The following is a 23,126-nucleotide window of genomic DNA, read 5'->3' on the forward strand; positions in this document are numbered from 1 at the left end:
GTGTTTGTTTTTAGACTAGTGACCAATAAGTAACAGACCCCTGTCTGACTTCTCTTAAAACCCCACTTTCCTCTATTTGTTTCTTTCAGTAAAGAGCAGGCTATTTGCAGTCTGTCTGTAATACCTGCGATCCCAAGAGTTCATCCCAAGATCATTAAGCAGCAGCCGGCAGAAGTAAAAAGGAGCTTTTGGTTCCTGGTGGGACGGTTCACTCTGGCAGTCAGCCCGAAAGCTTACATCAGCCTCCCACCTCCTCACTTGCTCCTCCTCCTGCTGAGTCTGACGATGAATGGCTTCCAGGATGGCGTTCTCTTGCTCTAGGTTCATTCCGTGTGGTGATGCGGCCGGCTGGTTAAGCTTAAGTCGTGGCTGGGGAAGACATTCTGGGCTGCTGTGTCCGAGGTCCTCCAAAAGCTTATCGAGAACATCAAACTCATCCTCCTCGCAAGAGTTTGAGAGGCAATCGGAGCCTGAGCAATGACGCTTGTGCGGTCCTGCTACTGGGGAGGGGGGCGGGTTGCTGCTGTGGCTGACTGCAGTGGCTGCAGAAAGGGAAGGGTCAACTGGTTTAAAGGCTCCCACATCAAAGTCTTCATGTGCGGTGCAGTAGAGGATGGCACCATCCCACGAGTACTTGCCCGAGATGTCCCGGACAATGACGCGTACTTGGGAGGAAGTGTGCAGGGACTCTCCAACGGTGGGAGTCTCGGCAGGGATTTGCAGGTAGGACACCAGCGTGCTGTCGTTGAAGACAAAAAGCTGCAGGTTGGGGCTTTTGAAGACCTCGGAGGACAGCTCGGACGACTCCACGTATGGGTTGTCATGATTTTCGCTCACGAGGCTGTGGAGGAGAGCGGGGCCGCCGCTCAGGGGATGATGGCCCAAATGGTTCACAAGGTGTGTCATGACCATCCGTGCCGTCAGCGGGATCAGCTCCATGTTTCGGCGACGCTTTTCTGGTGGGAGAAAAAGGATGGGAGGATGAAAAAAAAAAATACAAGCAAGCAAGTGTAACACATGATCAATAGTAAAAATGACCAATGGGTTTAGAATACAGCTGCACTCAGGGCTGTCTTTTATAATATGTTCAATGTAGACTTTAACAATATTTAAAAAGCTCCACATTTGTGTGTCGACATGTTACACTCTTTATTAGCTCCTTTTACACAAACCCAAATCTGATTCATGATTACTAATAGGGCTACTTTATTCATTTCTCACAATAGCTTAGCTAGCACACCTCTAAGTAGGTAGCATCTAATCATAAGAGACAACTTTGAAAAGCCCATTGAGTCTTCTTACAATGGACAACCATTGAGACTGGCCAAGTGCTAATGAGAACCACCATCTTTGCAGACTTCTGAATAGAATTGTACTTTGCAGATTGCATTTATGTAAATGTACAGGTTTTTACTCCTAAGTGAAAGGCATGCCGTGCTTTATTCTGCAGGGATGTGGGAAAAACAAGAAGATGCACTCTTGCATTGTGACAGTGCTATCAATACCATCATCCCCCATCAAAGTGGAGAAAGCTCTTTAGAAAGCAGGCCAAGCTGCATTAGAGATGCACTGGCCCTTTGATGTGACTTGATCAATATGAGGTGAGGGCATGAATATAACTAGGCCGGCACTCTTTGGTTTGCCCTTTTGATAGTGTTTTGTTATTTCAACCAAGACTCTGTGCAGCTGTGCAGCTGTGCACCAGAAAAAAAAAAAGAATTGAACAAAAGCAGAGGTGTGATGAAATTTTCAAGACAAAAGCTTCTGTTTGAATTTCTTACATTGTTTCAGGAGACATTCACATTGTGTATTTGGACTTTGAGGACTTTTTAGAAGTTGAGGACGCGAGAGAGAAAGAGAAATATGTTGCCTAATGGAATCACAAGGTCACAAAAAAGATTTTTTTTTTTAAATCTAAACCCCATAATGGGTCTTCTCTTAGGGCTGAGTACTAATGTGAACATTCCATTCCCTGTGATGGTTGATTTCCTTTTTATACTTTTAATAAGATATTGACATTTAATGGAGAGGCTCTAAATGGATGGCCTACTTAGAGTTTGCTTTTACCTGTAACCTGTTTTGGATGATTTTTTTGTGGGGGTGGGAGGGTGGGGGCAGACAGGGTAGAGAGTTTGGCTCCATATTCTGGGAGCTATAATGTAGGAACTATAAAATATAGAGCTGGCAGCAGTATCCAAAACATTACGATGCAGCAGCTGGCATCAAGTACTAACTGGCTTTTAACCCTCCTATGTAAACCTATGTACATACTAACACATACTATATAACAATTAACACTTAACCTTTTTATGCAGTGCGAACTTTCTCAAAACAGATTCAGATTTAGGAAATGACATTTTCCTGCCCTTACCCTCAGCCACAGTGAGTAGGTTGCCTAAGTCCATGGTGGGTGTCTGTGACGGGGTTGGCTCGCAACGCTTAACCTGACCCAGCATGAGGTCATAGTCACTGGACAAGTCAGACAGGGTGAGCAGATAGTGGCTCTGCTGGGTGTGCAGGTTGGACCCAGCCACACAGCAGTGCAGCACCTGAGGAACGAGAGCGGAAGAGCAAAAATGTAGTGATTATTTGGCATGCATGGGTTGTTTTGCTACAGTACTTAGTAGAGACACCCCAAACACCCCGCAATACCATAATATTACTACATTTAACTCACAACATTACTGGAATCACCTTTTTCAAACTGCAAATTATGTCCTCAAAGTCAAACTTCAGTCATACCTCTTTAATCAGATAAGATAAGAGACTGCAGTCGGCAACTACATGCCAACAGTTTTATATTTCTTAGAATTCAGCAATTAACTGCAACAGATTGCTGAAAATCACATTTATTGCCATCTACGTAGACAGAAGTTCTCATTTAACATAAATTGATATTTAACTATTACATTTGTGCTCAGCAACCTTCCTGCTCCAGTGTGATGGCTGCACTTACAGCCACACAGTGGTAATACCCACCATGTTAGTGCAGAGGCTTATAGGTAACATTGCATTCACATTTCTTTCTTTAAATATAGGAATTTATTTACAGGACAATAAATAACTGGTTTTGGTTTAGAATTCATTCACATATCCACATAACACTGCATTCTAAAATAAGTGCGCACATTTTAGTTTACACTGTTATGTATGATTAAATTTTTGTTTTCTGAGTTACCTTAGTTGCAGCTGTTCCAGTCCCTTGATTAAGGAGCCAAGAGGTGGAAAAGGGGCGGAGCGAGCTTTAAAGGAAGACTACAAATTGGTTCATGCCATAACTCGGGACCATGGGGGGGAATTGGAGTTCATTATGTTTGGTTTAGTTAGGTTTTGTGTGTTTTACCCCTTCTCCTGTTTTTGTGGGCTGATCAGCCACTATTTAAGTTTCCCCTTTGTCTCATTAAGTTAGGTCAGTTTGAGTTATCAGTTGTGTTGTCAACTTTGAGTAGAGTTTTGTTATTTTGACCTCTTTTATGGGCCCAAGATTTTGATTCTTTTTGCATGAGTTAACCAATTATGTTTTTTGGGTTAAATAAAAAAATCTTTTTTTTGGACTTTAACCTGTGCCTAAGTTTCCTTCACTGCTCGGTCCATCACATCCAGTATAACCAGATTACAGGCAGCTGGCAGTTAGTTGAGTCAAGACTCCTTAAGTTTTGCTCATTGACTCATTCATACTGATGGCAACATGTCAGCAATCTGTCTACATAAACAGTGTAGTGATTTATGGTAGTGATTGGGGTCAGTCTAAATCAGACTGCAACTGTTTGCAACAAGGTTGCCTCCTATCAGATGACTTGCGAGTGTGAGCAACACCAACCTCACTCCAGGCAACCATTTAGTCACCAAAACTTGCAATTGGTTGCTGAAAAAGGAGGTCGCTGTCCTACTTTCACTCGTGTGACTGAGCCATTAGCGTGCTTTGAATTTGGAGACAACTTGGTCAAGATAAAGCATAATTTATGGTCCTGCTAATGTGTCCATCTACACATTTGAGTTTGAAGAGGGAAATGCAACATGTGCTCCTGTGCAGTCCTCAAAGATCCTGACTGAGCACAGCTGACGAAAGTGTCTTTTTAATGTTGACAAGTGGGCTGGAATAGAGGAGAATGACAGCAGAGTTCCCGGGAATGGGAGCACAGACAGTGGCTGCAGTAGAGACTCTTGTTTTTAACACTTGGATTTACTTCAGCTCTTTGCATGTTTTAACTTTGCTCTCCTCTGCAGCTGCCTAGTGGACCATCAGCAGTACAAGTAAGAGTGGCCCACAGACCGGCTGTACCCTAAACTTTGTAAACCGCCTCCATTTGACATCAGAGCTCTCTGCAGGCAGTCCCCAGACTGGAACGGACAGCGAACACTTTCCTCTGCTGGACCATAAATCCCGCTGAAGTGTGTCTAGTGTTGGACGTTTTTCAGTTGAATCAATTTAATTAAAAGTTTGCTTAGCTAAGGTTATCTGAGGATGCTGGTGAATAAGACGAGCCACCTTGTTTACAGTATTCCCAGATTTTAATTCATTTTATTAAATATTGATATTCGATGTATGTTTACCCTCCCCCCCACTCACTCATAGTACTAGAAGGTTGAAGTCTGGTAAGAAAATATGCAGCAGTGTCTGTCGTGACTGTGCACGACGCAGGAGAACGTGAATGGGGAATATATGGTCTATTTACATCATAAGGCAAAAAGGGGGAGAGAGGGAGAAAAGGGAAGAAAAGAGGGTCTTTATAGCCACTAATCCATTTCTTCTGTGATGTGTGAGTGTATCGATCTACATAACAGATGGCAGAGCATCCGTTGGCAGTGCTAGATAAGGCGCACTGGGGCAGTTGATTACAGCCACTGAACAGGTTTACACTGTTTGATTTAATTAAGACTTTATCCTTGTGCTCAGCTCCCACCACAAACACGCATGCTTAGCCACATATACATATCCGAGTACACAGACAAACACACCTGTATAGTGTATAATCTGAGCAAAGGTAAGGGGGTAGAACATATGCCTAATGTATGTAGAGGAGGGCGCCTCTTATTCAGAGTGGAGCAACTTGGGTAAAGCCATGCAAAGGCTAATCCCATTCAGCGCACACACACTTGGCTGTGAGACGCTGGCCCTGCCATGTGAAACAGTATTGTGTGGGGCAATGTAGACAGTATGTGGATGATTCCATCAAGCAGACCTCTGGGTGCGTAGGGGGAGGGATTTGAGGCTTGATGCTGAAAAGATGTGAACCAAACAGCTGCTACACCAAAGCCCCAAAGAACTTCCTCTGTGGAGATGTAGAAAGGGGGGGGGGCAAACCCACGACTGTGCTTGACAACAAATTGACTGCAATTTGCATAGCAACAGTTCCTGGAAGGTAACACAGTAGTTAGAAGGGCACATGGTGCATGGAGATGTGAGCACACTATGTACACAAATAAATCAAATAATAAAACACGGATGTACCTATCTTTGCTGTCTCTCTTGCACGCACACACACACGCGGTGCAGCTGGCTGCTGAGGCAGGCACAGGGAGCAGATGGAGAAGCCTGAGCAGATCTCCAGTGAACCGACATGGTCTAGTGCAATGTTGCTTTTTACAGCTATGTGCTCGCCGTTAGTCAACCGTACCAACTTTTTTCACTTTTGTCTGCATCCCAGGAAGCATGGAAGCCATTCATTAGCTGTAAACATGGTCTCTGCTTGCATTTGATTGGTCGGCAAAGGACACATTGTTAAGTGCCCAAGTGGAGTCATTTATGACTCAAGTCGTATTTTTAAATGTGTAGCTGTGATGCTTTCAGTCATAAGAAATTTTTCTATAAACTTTTAGCAGTTTTTGCTCTGCTGTTGTGACAAAGACAGTGGAAATATGTCTTTTTTTGTACATTTATATTAATTTTCCACTTCTAATCACTACATTGCAAGACTTTCCAGCGAATCTCTGCTAACCAATGTCTGAATAAAAACGATATAATTAAATTGATTAGAATATTTTAGAAAATCTAAACAGAAAGTGGAGCCAGGATGGGGGAAAAATTGTGGTCACTAAAATAGCTTGGGCGCTTGAGCGTTAAATATAAATTTGTAATTAAAGGAAAATGAGGCATGAAACAACCTGTCAGGGAACGTGGGTAGTGATGGAATAAAGGGAAGATCTTTTCTATTCTCTGCCTGGTATACAGAATAATTAGCAGCCAATGTGACAGTGGAAACATATAGATTTCAGCGTTGATATCACATTAATATCATCACACCTTGAATGAAAGCCAGAGGGACTGTGCTTTTTGTGCACTGATAGACAACCAATCATGCTTAATTGTCTTTGCTTTCATAGCAGCTGCAGTCTCTCTCATATTAAGACATATTCCATTCAAATCTCCAGGACAAGCATTTATAGCCTGAGCTTATCAAGTGGACAAAGGGTCCCGTTTGAATAATTGGACCATTTCTTATCAGGGGTGACATCCTTACAAAGATCTGCTGTTGACCGCATCTGCCCAGACAGGAGGGAATGAATAATACCTCATTCATTTGGGCCCGAAGCTTGGCCCTCATCCTCAGGGTCAGACCATAAAATAAAGAGTTTGAGGGACAAAAACAGAGGAGCAGATCCAATACGGAATATTTTGCATGCTTGAAACAAACACTCCTGAAGTTTCCTAACAGTTGCCAGGGTTTCGTACATATGCTAAATGCCAGTCACGAGTGTAAGCTGCTGTGGACACTTCTACGCCTTTGTGCTACAATAATGTTAAATGATGCATAGTCAAAAGGTCATGGTAGAGGTGAGTCTAATTAAAGTGGCAAGCCCATGTGGCGGGGTGGGGGTGGAGATGTCAAAGCTTAAGTTGCTGTGTCTGTTTGCAAAAGCTGCGTGTGGTTCAGAAGACTATGAATATGAATCGGTAAAAGGTGGCTCTATTCCAGGCTGCCACTGATGACACCCACCCTGTAGATGTAGTCCAGCAGCGGGGCCTTGTGGGCTGTGTGGTCCTCCAGTGACGGCATGGTGATAGGCTCAAGCAGCAGACTCAAGGGAACAGCCATGCACCAGTCCAACAGGCAAAGCAGAAGCGATACCATCAACTACAGTGTGAGAAATGAGAGAGAAGTTCCTAATTTATTTCAGTCACACACTAACAAATAAAAGATATATTATTAACAAAGAAAAAAAAAAGAAAAAAAAAAAAGAAAGAGTGGCAGCAGATAACAGGTGAGAGCATCAAAGACGCAGTGGAGAACGAGGTCGAAGAGAAAACAAATCACTTCAGTAGAAACATTCCTCTGCAAATGCACCATTCCAACATGATAGATAAAGAGCCTTTAGATCTCAGCCATTTCATGTCCCATCCTTTCCAACATGTACCTTTTTGTCCGCTTCCACCGTTGAGTGCTCTGCGCTCGGCAACAAAAAGGCTATTGTGGCCACAAAGATCTGTATTGGGACAAAACAAGGAGAAAGATAATTGGATGACACACTCCCATTCATCATCTGAGTCAGGGCTGATTGCTAAAACGGAGACGAAACCACAGGATGAGGACTGTGCACATGAGCGAGCGACAATTTGTGTAACGTTTGCTTTTAAATGCTAAAAGTTATTTCAAAGGAATTTCTCTTATTGGATGTGAAACACATTTACATGGGTTACATCAATGTGTGTGTGTGTGTGTGTGTTCATATCTTAGTGGGGACCAAAAATTTGAAGTTTACTAAACTTCTGGGGACCAAAATCATGGTCCCCATACGTTTGAAGGCATTTTTACATTACCATTGGGTTATGGTTGGGTTTAGGCATTCATTTCTGATGGTTAGGGTAAGCAGCTAGAGAAAGCATTATGTCAATGGGATGTTCCCACGAGGATAGCAAACCAGACGTTTGTGTCTGTTTTACCTCAATAATTTTCTTTGGGAATGTGGGCTCCAACCTCTGGAGATGCTCCCAGTGAGAGATGAGCAGCTGAAAGACGTCACAGGCTACCTGCGCCACTGCTTTGTTCCCAAACTTTAAAAACAAAAAACAAACAAGAATTGAAAAGTGAAGAGGAACTGTACCGTCAGTTAAAAAAACAACAACATAACACACTAGCTAGCCACTAAATCAGATACATCTTTTCAATTGCTAAGCAAAAGCTAAAAGCAGTTTATTATACACACACATACATATATATACACACACACACACATATACATACATACATATATATATATATATATATATATATATACACATACATACATATATATATATATATATATATATATATATATATATATATATATATATATATATATATATATATATATATATATACATATACATATACATATATACATATATATATATATATATATATATATATATATATATACATACATACACATATACACACACACACACACACATATATACATACATACACACATACACACACACACACACATACATACATATATCCAAGAAAGGGTCTCCAGTATGAAGAGTTGGACAGCACCAGGGCCCGACATGGTTCACGCCTACTGGCTGAAGAAGCTGACTGCACTCCACGAGCGTCTGGCAGCACAAATGAACCAGCTGCTAGTTAACGAGAGACACCCGGAATGGCTAACTGAAGGCCGGACGGTCCTGATCCCCAAGGACCCCAAGAAGGGACCGGTCCCCTCCAACTACCGACCAATAACCTGCCTCAGTACTACATGGAAGCTCCTGTCAGGCATCATATCGGCTAAGATGAACAGGCACATGGGTCAATACATGAGCGGGACACAGAAAGGAATTGGCAAGAATACCAGAGGTGCAAAACACCAGCTACTGGTAGACAGAACAATCAGCCGAGACTGCAAGACCAGACTGACCAACCTGTGCACTGCCTGGATTGATTACAAGAAGGCCTATGACTCAATGCCCCACAGCTGGATACTGGAATGCCTAGAATTGTACAAGATCAATGGGACCCTAAGAGCCTTCATCAGGAACTCAATGGGGATGTGGCGTACAACACTAGAGGCCAACTCCAAGCCCATAGCACAAGTTACCATCAAGTGCGGGATCTACCAAGGAGATGCTCTGTCCCCACTGCTGTTCTGCATAGGCCTGAACGCCCTCAGTGAGATCATTAACAAGACTGGCTACGGATACCGACTACGGAACGGAGCAGTTGTCAGCCACCTCCTGTACATGGATGACATCAAGCTGTATGCCAAGAGTGAACGAGACATCGATTCACTGATCCACACTACCAGGCTATACAGCAATGACATTGGAATGTCGTTCGGACTGGAGAAGTGTAGTCGGATGGTAACAAAGAGAGGAAAGGTAGTCAGAACTGAGGGGATTGAACTACCAGAAGGCAACATTGCAGACATAGAGGACAGTTACAAGTACCTGGGGATCCCGCAGGCAAATGGGAACCATGAAGAGGCCGCTAGAAAGGCTGCAACCACCAAGTACCTGCAGAGGGTCAGGCAAGTCCTGAGGAGTCAGCTGAATGGTAAGAACAAGATCCGGGCCATCAACACATACGCCCTGCCCGTGATCAGGTACCCTGCTGGGGTAATAGGCTGGCCAAAGGAGGAGATAGAAGCCACTGACATAAAGACAAGAAAGCTCCTGACCATGCATGGAGGGTTTCACCCCAAGTCCAGCACCCTGAGGCTGTACGCTAAGCGGAAGGAAGGGGGCGGGGGACTGGTGAGTGTCAGCACCACAGTCCAGGATGAGACAAGGAACATCCAAGAATACATTGGGAAGATGGCCCCAACTGACCGAGTGCTCAGTGAATACCTCAGGCAGCAGAAACCCAAGAAAGAGGAGGGAGACGAGGAACCATCATGGAAGGACAGGCCCCTGCACGGTATGTACCACCGGCAGATAGAGGAGGTGGCTGATATCCAGAAATCCTACCAGTGGCTGGACAAAGCTGGACTGAAAGACAGCACAGAGGCACTAATCATGGCAGCACAAGAACAAGCTCTGAGTACAAGATCCATAGAGGCTGGGGTCTATCACACCAGGCAAGACCCCAGGTGCAGGCTGTGTAAAGATGCCCCAGAGACAATCCAGCACATAACAGCAGGGTGCAAGATGCTAGCAGGCAAGGCATACATGGAACGCCATAACCAAGTGGCCGGCATAGTGTACAGGAACATCTGTGCCGAGTATAACCTGGAAGTCCCGAGGTCAAAATGGGAGATGCCCCCAAGGGTGGTGGAGAATGACCGAGCTAAGATCCTGTGGGACTTCCAGATACAGACGGACAAAATGGTGGTGGCTAACCAACCGGACATAGTGGTGGTAGACAAACAGAAGAAGACGGCCGTAGTGATCGATGTAGCGGTTCCGAATGACAGCAATATCAGGAAGAAGGAACACGAGAAGCTGGAGAAATACCAAGGGCTCAGAGAAGAGCTCGAGAGGATGTGGAGGGTGAAGGTAACGGTGGTCCCCGTGGTAATCGGAGCACTAGGTGCGGTGACTCCCAAGCTAGGCGAGTGGCTCCAGCAGATCCCGGGAATAACATCGGAGATCTCTGTCCAGAAGAGCGCAGTCCTGGGAACAGCTAAGATACTGCGCAGGACCCTCAAGCTCCCAGGCCTCTGGTAGAGGACCCGAGCTTGAAGGATAAACCGCCCGCAGGGGCGTGCTGGGTGGTTTTTTTTTTTATATATATATATATATATATATATATATATATATATATATATATATATATATATATATATATACCCATCCATCCAATCACATGTACATTGGTCCCTCGTTTATCGCGGGAGTTGCGTTCCAAAAATAACCCGCGATAGGTGAAATTGGCGAAGTAGCCAACTTTATTTTTTTAACAATTGGATGTGTTAAGGCTGTAAACCCCCCCCCCCACTACACACTTCGTACACTTTTCCCAGACAGGCATGAACATTTTCACTTTTCTCTCTTGTTTAAACACTCAAAGTTCAAACATTCGTAGAAAAATAAGTCCAGTATTATAGAATGAAACCAAAGACACCCGCAGGTGGCATGATTCTCGTCGGCATTGTTGTGTTTGTGGGTGAGAAAACTTACAAACATACAGTGCAGCACTTCAAAGTTGCATTGCTAGTGATCAAAGATTTGACAAGCTGAACACATTCTGTACTGTACAGGAGACATGGCACGGGGTTGATTGACAATGGTCTACAGCCAATCAGGAGTCAGAACACAATGCGCTGTAAGAAAAAAAACAAAAAAGAAAAACCTGCAAAATTGCACCAAAGAAAAATCCCAGAAACCGCGAGGCCGCGAAAGGTGAACCGCGTTATAGCGAGGGACCACTGTAACTTGATGCATTTAGGACATGTGTGTGGACATGATCAAGAAAACCTGCTGAAGTTCAAACTGAGCATTAGAAAGGAGGAGAAAGGTGATTTAAGTAACTTTGAATGTGGGGTGGTTGTTGGTGTCAGACGGGCTGGTCAGAGTGTTTCAGAAACTGTTGATCTGCTGAGATTTTCCCACAAACCATCTCTAAAGTTTACAGTGAACAGAGAAAATATAGTGAGCAGTAGTTCTCAAAGAAAATGCCTCGTCTTCCTGCCAGAAGTCAGAGTACAACGGCTGAGCTGATGGGAGTAACTGTAACTAACGTAACCACTCATTCAAACCAAGATATGCAGAAGAGCTGAATGCAGCACAACATGTCGAGCCTTGAAGCAGACGGGCTACAGCAGCAGACCACGCCAGGTGTCAGCTGAGAACATGAAACTCGGACTACAATTTGAACAGACTCAGAAAAATTGTACAATAAAAGATTGTAAAAATATTGCCCGGTCTGATGAATATCTGTTTCTTCTGCCACATTTGCATAGCTGGCTAACAATTAGAGTGGGCAACATGAAAGATTCATTATGCCTTGTATCAATAGTTCATGCTGCTGCTGGTAGTGCACAGGTGTTGGGCGATACTTTATTAGCACACTTTGGACCCCTCAGTACCAACTGACTATTGTTGTTAGCCACGCACACCCCTTTGATTTGAAATTTGGGACACAGTGTGTTGCACAAACAGTTTCTGAACACGACGATGAGTTCACTCAAATGGCCTCCATAGTCACCAGATCTCAGCACACTTGAGCACCTTTGGGATGTGGTGGAGCAGGAGATTCACATCTGCAGCAGCTGTGCGATGCTATCATGTTGATATGGACCAAAATCTCTGAGGAATGCTCCCTGCACCTTGAATCTGTGCCTTGCAGAATTAAAACAGTTCTCAAGGTTAAAGAGGGCCCAACCTGGTATTAGAAAGAGTTAACTAATACAATGCCAGATGTGTGTATTCACACATGTACAAGTGTATATAAAAACGTAATTTTCCAATAGAAGCGTATAGTGGGACCCTGGTACAATGTTGAATATCTGCCATGTTTTCATTTCAAACTGAAGATAATCAATAAGTTTAGGGATAGAAAATTTATATACAATGGAGGAAGACATTTAAGATGTTTTGTTTTAATCAAGGTGGAGCTGTAGGAGCATTAAGGTGGAGCTGTAGGAGCTTTGTGGCACTGACCATTTTAAGAGGTGGATTTGATCAATTCACAAGAGGCTTATTCAACAAAATCTTACTTAAAGTGCCTCAAGTTTCCAGCAGAGTTAAATAACATGATGTGATCGAGGTATCAGAAGTAAGACAAGATTCAGTGTCAAAGGGTGTAAAATACACTGAAGACTTGTAAGAGGACAGTACCCACAGTAAGACCTCTGAAACACTTTAAGGAAAAGGGATCAGGTAGGCAGACCTGAAGGGAAAAAAAAGCCTGCTGAATAAAGAATTTAACACTTAAAAAAAAAAAAAAAAAAAAAGCAAAGTTAGTGGTCAGTAAACTGCTTTTCAGGAGGGGAAACAAGGCCAAATGCTTGGGCTGGGCTAAGACATACCAGCATTTCACACTTGATTACAGATGAATCCATCTCTGAAATCTACGGCAGTAACAGAAGGATACGAGAGGGAGAAAAAAAAGAGTGATGGGAAAATCAACTCCTCTCGAGTTGGACACCCCTCGATTCTGCAGAGACAAGCTCCACCCGCTGATTTGCATTTCTGCAGACAAGGATTCACACTCCTGTCCAAACACATCTCAGAGCTGTGCAGGAACTACTTGAAGACCAAAGAAGACTGAGAAGTGCAGACTGTCGTAGACTTTCTTCCACCCTCAATGACCTCGACTCAGCTGAACTTGTGTTTGAAGAGCGAGAAAGTCAAGCTCTCCTGTCATCACAAGAAGCTTTTTGGAACATGGTCAAATCATTCTGGTATGACATCGGCTATCAGATTTGACAAAAACATGAGGAGTCATGCTTAAAACCCCCCACAAAAACAACCATTTTTTAATGTTTATCTTCATTGGAACTTTTAATCTAACCAATAGTTCATTTTCAATCTAAACACTGTAGGGAAAGAACGTGTTTTATCATGATACTCTTTAAATTTTGCAGATACATAAACCTCAGTGGAGCCTCTCCTTACACTTAAAAAAATGGGCCAGTTTTTTTTAAAGACACTAGAACTACAGAAGTACTTTGAATGTAATGTGTGATCTTAAGGCAGAACATTAATTATCTGCAGAATCCCTGATTTTAAGGCTTTTAAATGTCTCTTTCAGAGCTTCCAGAGAGTAACGCAGGAACAAAATCTCTTGCTGCATTTGTGTCACGTAATTTGTAAAACAGCACCGGGACAATGCTGATTAAAGACAGTGAAAAAAAAAAGTTTGAGGACACACTGACTGTGCCAAAATTTGGAGTAATTTTCCTTAAATTTAGTTTTGCACTTACTGTGCAGATAATCAGCATAATTTCATTTCACTTCAAACCATGGTTCATTTTCCCCAGACTCATTGAAGGAAAGAATTGAGCTGTTGACAATTTTCTTTCAAATGTGGATTTCTTCAGTGATTTGAAATTCTTTGTGGAGAAATAGAATTTCCTATTTCTTCCAGCTGAATGCCTCTCAACATGTAACAAGGGCAGACAATGTGGGGAGTGCAGAAATGGCCAAACACAAAAAGGGGCCCTGAGAGTTCAGCACCTGCTTTTAGAAAAGAGACTCTCAGTGCCACTCTTCCCCCTAGATCCCCCACCCAGCCTATACCCTCTATTTTGGGGCTGGCTGAGTCTGTGTGTCAAGTTGTACAGGGGAGTGATTACTGCTCCATTAGAGAAGGGGGCGAGGGGATGGGTGGGGGCTTTGCTCGAGCAGGAAGCTGGGAGATGTAGCTGCTTAAATTGGCCCACATCTACTGAGAGTGAGCAGCCTGGAAATTACACCACCGCCCCAAACCCTTTTCCCATGGAAGAAAAAAAAAACTAAACCAAAAAAGCCCACAAACCCACAGCTTCTCTGCATCTCTTCACTTAGGGAGAAAAAAGGCCTGTTCCAGAATATACCCACGAGTCACATTTTATTCTCACACTTTTTGCCTGTGTTGAAAATTTTTCTGCAGTCCTTTTATGTAATCAACTGTCATTTTAGTTTGAGATAAACAATGTAAGGTTTGCACAAAAAAACAGCTTCCAACACCCATTCATTTCAGGACAGCGGGCTTATCTGTGTTCTCAGCACATGACGCAAGCATTTAAAAAAAGCGCACCTGTAGTTTCTTGTAAATGAAACTGGAAATGCACAAGTGCAGCGTCCTCGGGTAAGAGGTTCACTCACCTTTAGTGTCACTCCCAAAACATTGATGGCATCTTTAACCTGGGGGTGGATGTTCTTTTGCATTAGCTCCTCACACACCCACAGACCCAGGCTGCACACAGCAATGCACCTGAATGGCAGCAGCAGAGAACAAAATGTGCAGATTTAAGTAGAGCAGGATCTGAATGGGATCAGATGTTTTGAGAAATAAACTACTATATAATTAAAACCATGAACATTCGGACTTTTTTTTTTGCAAACAGGCTTTAGAAGCATTGCATCAAATTTTAATGACGGGTAGCCACTGCTTCACCACCATTAGCCTCTTCAAATTCCTTATGTATACAGAAATGTACAGCTGCAAAGAGAAACTAAATGTTGGAATGAATACATGTCTGCACTGATTGGTTGTACTTTGTTTGTCTACAAAACTAAACCGCTCCAGTTTATGTCTTTATTGAACACTAATCATTCACAGTGCAGCCTGGAAAAATGAAGTGAACCTCGATGCTAATGAGTTCTCCACAAGCTACTTGAGTGAGTTTTGAGATTGGAAGTGTTGGCTGTAGAGGTGCTTCTCCAAAAGAGGAGGCTGGTAAAGTGTGGTTAGTTAGTCTGCCCCTCTTAAAAATGATTGGCTGGTGTCAACAATGCCTCAATGACAATTTAGTGGAAGAACAAAGCAGGAAAAGGCTGCGGAAGCATTTCAAAACATGTCATGATGACAATAACAACAATATGATAGAGCAGGAGGAGGAGGAGAGGCAGGTGTAATCCAAAGCTTACAAGAGCACGACAATCGTAACACAGGTGGACAAGATTGTTAAAAAATATGTATTCTGTATTTATCGAGGAGTGATCAACATAGAAACAGTATTAGAAAACAGTGACGAGCAGGTTCCCAAACCTTTTCTTGGAACGTGTGTAAAACGCGATCATATCAGACAGTGCAACAAAAGAATTACTAATCATACCTCGCCCCTTCATAGTGCTCCTTCGTTGCCGTCTCCAGCAGGATGTTGACCAAGTAATTCTGAACAGAAACGACAACACCAGTTAACAGTTCTCAGTGACAATCCAAGCCATTCCTTCCTTCATCTTTATAACAATAAGACTCCATTAACTGTAACACGCAGCCTTGTAGTCATGTTAAATCAGTGTGATGTTCACACTGCTGTATCTAATAACGTTTAGGATAAGTTTGTCATGATTTACACAGCAGACGACTGATTGATCCTAATTAAAACAACATCTGCTTTTATATGAAGTGTCCGTATTCCCGTCACTGCACATCATGAGCGTTTACCTTGATGTCCTCATTGCTCACACTGATGTCATCAGAGCCAGGCACACGGTGCAGTATAGGAATCTGGAGGTAGAGGTTTGGGAAACACACGAGGGAGCCCAGGATCGTCTGAGCTTCCACCCTCGGAGCCTGGAGGAAATTTAAAAAAAAGAAAACCAAACCCACGGCATCATTAATACCAGAGACAAACACATAAACAACCCGCTTCAAGCGAAAGGCGCAGAACGCATACGATGGATGAGGATTTGAGGGAGCTTGCAGATTTAATTTCATCTTTATTCATGATTCTGCTGACGGAAAAACATCGCACATGTTAGGCGCTGGACAACAAAATGATTGATTAAATGCATGATGGGTGCAGCTCTGTAGCAGGTTGTGCTGCCGCACCTGATGAGCTGCTGTTAAACTGAGGAGCGAGAACAAATCTATGCTGGGAGGTACGTGTAATGGCAAAAACAGGAAGAAGCAACACATACACACCTGATAAATGACAGTTAACATCAACTGAACCATATTCGGGTTTAAAGCTGTGCAAGTAACAGATAGCGGCCATAATATTGATCTGCTCCAGATCAGCTCTCTCTCTATCTAAAGTCCATATGCTCACTTGTACAGATGGTCTACAACATTAACTGAACATGACCAACAGTCATATTAAGACTTTTCATTTAATACTTGTGTGGATTTAATGAAAAAAAGGATATTTACGTATTTCATTTAGTCCTCAAACATGAAGTCATCTATCATGATGAATAATCATAGTAAGACAAAATATCTATAATTCTAATTTCAGCCACAGTTGCTCAGTCCTACATGTAAGTGCAGTTTGTATTTTGTTTTTTTAACATTTCTGCTATTTGGTGCCTCAAATACATTTTTTATTGCTAAAAGCATAAAAATGTCACAAAACAATATCAGCTTTTCAATGTCAAACAGCTGCAAAATATGAGAAGGATGATTTATGATGTTTTGTGAAGAATTTTATCATCTTTGTTGCAGATTTACAGTGCTACTGATTTGTGGGAAAAAAGAAAAAAAATCTGAAACCTTTTTCTAGTTCTTGACTCATAAATTCCTGTATGACTGAAATATCAAATAAAAGTTGAAAGTGTGTTTGTACCTCTGAGGAGCCAGAGGTGAGGACGCAGGCAGCAGCAGCGATGAAATCTCCAATCAGCATTGTGAAGCCCGGCAGGCCGAGGAAGAAGAATCGAGGAGAGCAGGAGCGGATGATGGTGTTCAAAACATCCTGATGATAAGCATGGACACAGATAAACTGTCATCATGTCTGCAGCAATCTCCGTTATTATATCTCTGCAGACTTTATTTAGGAACAGCCTGAATAACAGAACAAAAACAGATTTTTTTCCTTCTTTTAATTCTCCAAAATTTTTTACGATTACAGCCCGGGATTTTTGCATTTGGGGGGAGCCTCGTGTGTTGTTAGTGTGGGTGGAGTGAAGCAGTATCAGAAATATTTTGTAAATGGGCCACAGTGTGAGAGACGTGGCACCGAGAAAGCTTTTCACTTCAACAGGTAGGCTAAGCATTTTAAGCGTGCTGAGGAGAGTAAAGCACTCAACAGTGCATGTCACCAAAGGACAAAAAAAGGGGGAAAAAACAGAGTGGGAAAGACAGACAGAAGAGAGAGACAGCAGATGGATTGTTCACAGTGGATAAGAGGGAGAACAAAAGACCTCAACTTTCAAGAGTCACATGTATGTACACACACAAGCAAACCTGTAATTAAAGCCAGAGACAAGGTATTGTTTGGTTGAGGTGCAGGCGGCTCAGTGGCAGATGGGTGCTCTTTCAACACAGGCATATGCTGTATTGCAGAGGGTTCTGCACAAACTGCTCAAGTATGTACAGTATAATACTGCACTAGTGAAGGGCGTAAAAGGATGCTTGAGAATTTCCAGACTATATTTAGCTGGTAATCTTACAGCAAAGACGCTCATTTCTTCACCATTGACGGACACAGGAAATACTCTTGGGAAAAAAAAAAAAAAAATTAGTTTAAGAATAAAAGAATGCAGCATCTAAATAAGACGGAAAGATTGCTGTCTCTCTTATCCGAGTCATGCATGCGCATATTTGCGTATGAAGGCAAGGTCCAGGCTCCAAACACCTGCCTTCTTGGCCATAAACTTGTGTAAATCGGACAGTTCAAACATCAGCCCGTTTCTAGCTGAACCGAAGGGCACCTTAACAAACAATTTCTCTCTCTCTCTCTCTCTCTCTCTCTCAATCACACACACACACACACACACACACACACACACACACAGTACCACTATCTATGCGCGACATTAATCACCCAGAGCTTTGGTAAACAGGGAATCCAGGTGAACAACAGAATAGAATAAACACAGAGAAGACTAGTAGGAAGTCAAACCAACACCAGCAACACATGTGGAAAATTGGTGGGAAGAGCTTCGGGATTGAGGGCCCATTTTACCCTCGTTTTGTTGGTAATTGACCTCTGAAGCATAATGTGTAGTGCAGTCAGAGGTAATTAGCAGGCAACAAACTGTTTCTTGATTGCCTGAAATGAGCATTTTAGAGGAAGCCACAAATGTAGAATGCAAAGTGCTTTCAATTGTACGTGCAAGTAGAGGGAACCTGATTTGAAGTGTGTATAGAAATCAGAACAGAGAAATGTGGAAAGGGAATAACCGCATGCGGCGCTGTGTTGGCAGTAGGAATAGCCCCTGCATCAACAAAAGGTGCATTAACGTAACTCTGAATAGAGCCACCTCAGGCCTTTTTATGTGGCCTCATTTTCACGAAAGCAAACGCTTTCCACCTGCTGGCCCCTGGGGTGACGGGGTTCATTCTGGCATTACATCACTCTGCACAGAATCCCAAAATTTACCAATTTAAATGTACAGTTTCGCATGGGGACATATTTCCTATTGTAATTCATTCACAAGTTGTAAGAAAGGGATAATAACCTACCTGCAGGCTGTTGTAGCCACGAGCAGTTTAATCAACAGCCGTGTCGGTGGCCTACGGGTCAACCTTCACATTTTAATCTGACACTATATAAATTATGCAGCAGCCTCCTTTTAGGGAATGACAAGATGAACCGAGTTAAAAGGAGAAGCCAGCTCTGCACAGGTGCTGAAATCTGTGTGTTTGTGCAAATGTGTTAGTGCTTTCGAGCCCTTTCTTTAACCTAAAGAATAAAAGGTGAATAGATGCATTAAAGCTTTGTGTGCACTTATTATGTTTAGCAAAATATGCTGTTGACTATTGCACTCCAGATTGCAGACCTATTAGATAGATTACTGCCATTGTGCGGTGGTCATGCTTTTGTGAGACCAGTGACCAGAGACTGACAGACTATCAGGACAATAGCCCTGACCTTGGCACTCTGTCAGTTGGAAGGAGAATCCCTCCAAGGGAAATGTCATTTTCCTCCAAGCTTAGTTGATTTTATTGGTGAGGATTTACACTGGGATTCCCCCTGCTGTCTATAAAGCATGGCTGTTTAAGGCAGACTGTGTTACTCCATTGACAGGCAGACTATACATTCAGCATTCATTTCTAAAGATATGAGAGATGCTGTTGAACAAAAAGACCAAACATCTTCAGATGTCTAATATTAAACGCACAAAGAAAAAAACATTAAAAAAAATAAGTCCTATAATTGGAGCCTCCAGAAAAAGCTTATAAATAAAGGAGCTTAATGTTTTAGGTGCATTGGGGGGGTGGGGTGAAGGCAGAGAGGAAGGAGGAGGAGAGTAAGAGCCACTTTCTTATGTTAAGCAGGCGTGCGGCTGTCCTCTATTGTGTGGCGTGAGGACTCTTTTCTCTGGCCAATTTGAGCATGCTTCAGTGGCCAGCCTGGCTCTGGCCCCCCAACGCATTATACAGAGCCACAACAAAAGCTTGAGAATGCTGCCTGCTCTCTCAGAGTGCCCCCCTCATTGCTCTACTCTGCACTACGTTCCCCAGGCTCCCCTCCCACTCCTTCACACACACTCGCATACACAGAGGCAAGCGGGCCAGTCTACTCCGGGCCCCCGGCCGACGTGTCAGTCTAACGGAGCGCGACAGACGTCAGTCCTTAATTAATCACGTATACGCGGCAGGGGCTCAAAACATTATTTAACGACATGGAAAACATTCTAATAAGCTTGTCACACAGCCAAAGCGCAACAGAAACCCGGCGAGGAGGGCATATATAAATCTATAGTCCTTTATATACACACACACACACACACACACAGTAGCATGCAAAACATCTCTTACACACATTTTCATCTTCATGTTTTTATTTAGAGGAACTCCATTCATAACCACTCAGCTTTGTGCAGAAGCAATGGAGCAATGCCAGACCTGAATACTAGGAAGGGTGTGGCTGAAGGAGGTGGAAGATGCCAAAACACAGTAATGTTCCTCCTCACCTTCTTTTTTTAAATAAAACAAGGGTCACAATCATAAACCTATATAAACTGTGTCCTCACTCCTGCCAAGAAACCCTTGAACCTAACTCATCACTCCAAACACATGACTAGTACTGACACGAGTACAAAGATTGCAGCAAATACAACCAGTTGAATACGACAAAAATCACACATTAAAAAAAGTAAATGGCAAACTGACAAAAACAAACAGCCTTAATTGCTTTTCAGTTTTTAATCAGGGCTGATGCACATTGATTTGACCAATGCGCCATCTACTGGAGGAAAAAGGAACAACCGGCAGCTTTTGTGCAGGAGCCTTACCGGGTCATCGCTCATGAAGCCCTTGTGCATGATGTGGTAAAGGTGCACCAGGAAATCACTGTTGGGGAGCACATCCTGGTGCCTGGTCATCATCTCACAGATCAGCTTGAAGGCCTGCAGTTTGCCAGCCTTGTACTCTGCAGGCAGCATGGTGCCCTAAAGAGGGGAGGAGTGCCATTATCAGGAGCTGGAGACACTTCTATTCTATTAAGCTGCAGCAGAGGCTTGAGAAGCTGATGTCCCCCACCCATTTAAAAAAAAAAAAAAAAAAAAAAAAATCCAACACCAACCACTAAATTTTCCCTCATACAGACATAACACATATTGAGGCAACATTCTTCCTTTTATTGGTTTGCATAAACAGTTTGATTAGATAATACTAATATGTTTGTTGCCGCCAAGGCTAACCATTCAGCTGCATTGATTACTTTTTGCTGCTCCTGGAAATGTAATGATATTGCCTTCTGAGCATTATAAGATCCTCCCAGATTCCCCCCCCCCAAATAGCACCAATTGAGAAATTCACTCTAAATGTTTTAATATTTACTTTTAATGACATGACAGTGGATCCGGCAATCAGATCTATAAATCATTTTTAGGTTTTAGTATTTCATCCATAGCTTGTGTGCACACTAACATATAAAAAGCGTTTTGAACATCTGCTGTGTCTTTGCATTGTTCATACCCTGAAAAGCCAGGACGCAAGCATTCGAAGAGGTGGGATGAAGGCAGGTTGGGGCGGAGAAGACTGGTTGTCCACACTAATCCCAAGATTGTCCCGAATCTGTAAGCAAACATTTCACTTCATTGAATAACACATCATATCTAATGCTTGGTTCAAACTCTCTGCTTTAGGAAGTACAGAATACAATGTCTGATTTAAAATGTCATATTTTTTTATAGAAATTTTATCTGTCTTTGACATAAAGAGGATTTAAAAGCATCACTTTGATGTAGGCTTTTTTTTTTTATGCTCGTGTACAAATAACATATGGAATTACTGGTTTATCATCAGCTGATTATGTCTTTATTGTACCTTGGCCAGCTTGTGCCACAGCTCATAGAGATAGGAGAAGACCTTGGCATGGATTTTGGGGCAGCGGATATTGTTGACATCTCCCAAGATACCCAAAATTCTCCTCCACAGGACGAAGGCTGAATCAGCATGCCAGCCAGTCAGAGTCCCACCAGCAATGATGCTGACATCATCAGCCAGAAACTCACTGCTATCTGCATGGTCACATAGAAAGAGTAATAGGTGATGTGGGTTACAGAAATTATTATTTGGCAACACTTTGCCAGTACCAAGAAAGACTTCATTTTATTTAGCTGAATGGATTCAGTCAACAAATGCAGATCAACTTTATACAGTTATAATAAAATGAATTGATTTGACTCTCAATGCTAATGCGTCGTTAGAGCAGCTGTTGACCAAATCCTTAAGTTATCTGGTGCATATTCCCCAAACGCATTATGCAAGTGAATAAAACACTCAAATACTTTTGGGAAACAGGCAGAAACCACATGCATCATCCAAGTGAATTGTGGCAGGACAGTGCCACCTAGTGGGCAGCAGGAGAGCAATGAGAACCTGAGGGAGTAAAGGCTTGGAAAGACAGATGATAGTGTAGCTGATGTGAGGTGATTCAAATGACTTCTGAAAGTTTTTTCTGTTTCACTGTTTTTAAATTTAGTTGCAGGGAAAAAAAGATAAAAGATTGCTCATTTGTTTACAAGAAGAAACAAAAGAACAATTATTTTGTATTATGTGTGCAGAATAATGACAAAGCAACTACTTTAAGTAAGAGTAGCATCAAACCAAACAAAGAAAAAGAAAATAGAAAAATCTACAGGGGGAATTTAAGACAAAGAAGTGAAATGCAGATGAAGACTGTGGTCTACATGATGAGTAGCAGCTAGGGAGCAGTACCCAAGTGGTGTGGCATGTGTAAGACAGACTGATGCATGGTGTCGTCCAGGGGGCAATCCCGTGGGCACTCTGTGTGCACCAGCAGGGCTGGTGAAGCGGGGGGATTCTGGGGGTAGTGGTAGTGGTTTTGGTGGTTGTGGTGGTAGGACGGGGATGCGGAGTGGGTAGGGAGAGCACACTCAGGACCTAAAAACAACAAGTGGACATGGATCAAACTGGGTTTGAGGAACAGAGCAGAGGGGCAGTGATCACAATGTGGGAAACACAGAAGTTCACGTACAAGGGTGGGAAGGGCAGACAGGGGGACGACAATATCTGCATACACGAGGGGGGAGGGAGTAAATAAATAAAAAGCCTCAAAGCTGAAGGGATGTTGTGGTAACCCCCCCTCACAGAAATTGACAGGTGACAAATTAAAGGAAAAACAAACCAGCTAATTCAAGCCCCTCCTCCATTTTTCCTGGTTAATGAAACATCTCTATCCTGATGGGAGTAGTCTCC

At 42.8% G+C, this 23,126-nt stretch overlaps 1 protein-coding gene across 5 annotated transcripts in view; it reads right to left on the bottom strand.

The window, feature by feature from the left end:
- Positions 1–23,126, bottom strand: part of ralgapa2 (Ral GTPase activating protein catalytic subunit alpha 2) — a 97,924-nt gene that overhangs the window by 32,766 nt on the left and 42,032 nt on the right. For 4 of the 5 annotated variants that reach the window (XM_082515334.1, XM_082515335.1, XM_082515336.1 and 1 more), the window contains exons 21-33: positions 22,626–22,811; positions 21,732–21,925; positions 21,381–21,479; positions 20,696–20,851; positions 17,080–17,208; positions 15,960–16,088; positions 15,628–15,686; positions 14,675–14,783; positions 7,883–7,993; positions 7,357–7,425; positions 6,939–7,076; positions 2,372–2,549; positions 125–956 (exon numbers count right to left, since the gene is read on the bottom strand). In XM_082515334.1, the coding sequence (XP_082371460.1) occupies positions 125–956; positions 2,372–2,549; positions 6,939–7,076; positions 7,357–7,425; positions 7,883–7,993; positions 14,675–14,783; positions 15,628–15,686; positions 15,960–16,088; positions 17,080–17,208; positions 20,696–20,851; positions 21,381–21,479; positions 21,732–21,925; positions 22,626–22,811 (2,389 nt within the window). The remainder of the gene's footprint in view (positions 1–124; positions 957–2,371; positions 2,550–6,938; positions 7,077–7,356; positions 7,426–7,882; positions 7,994–14,674; positions 14,784–15,627; positions 15,687–15,959; positions 16,089–17,079; positions 17,209–20,695; positions 20,852–21,380; positions 21,480–21,731; positions 21,926–22,625; positions 22,812–23,126) is intronic. The other variant, XM_082515337.1, reaches the window with a different exon arrangement.

The sequence above is a fragment of the Aulonocara stuartgranti genome (genome assembly GCF_965226115.1).
Source record: "Aulonocara stuartgranti genome assembly, chromosome: 19".
Classification (NCBI taxonomy): Eukaryota; Metazoa; Chordata; class Actinopteri; order Cichliformes; family Cichlidae; genus Aulonocara; species Aulonocara stuartgranti.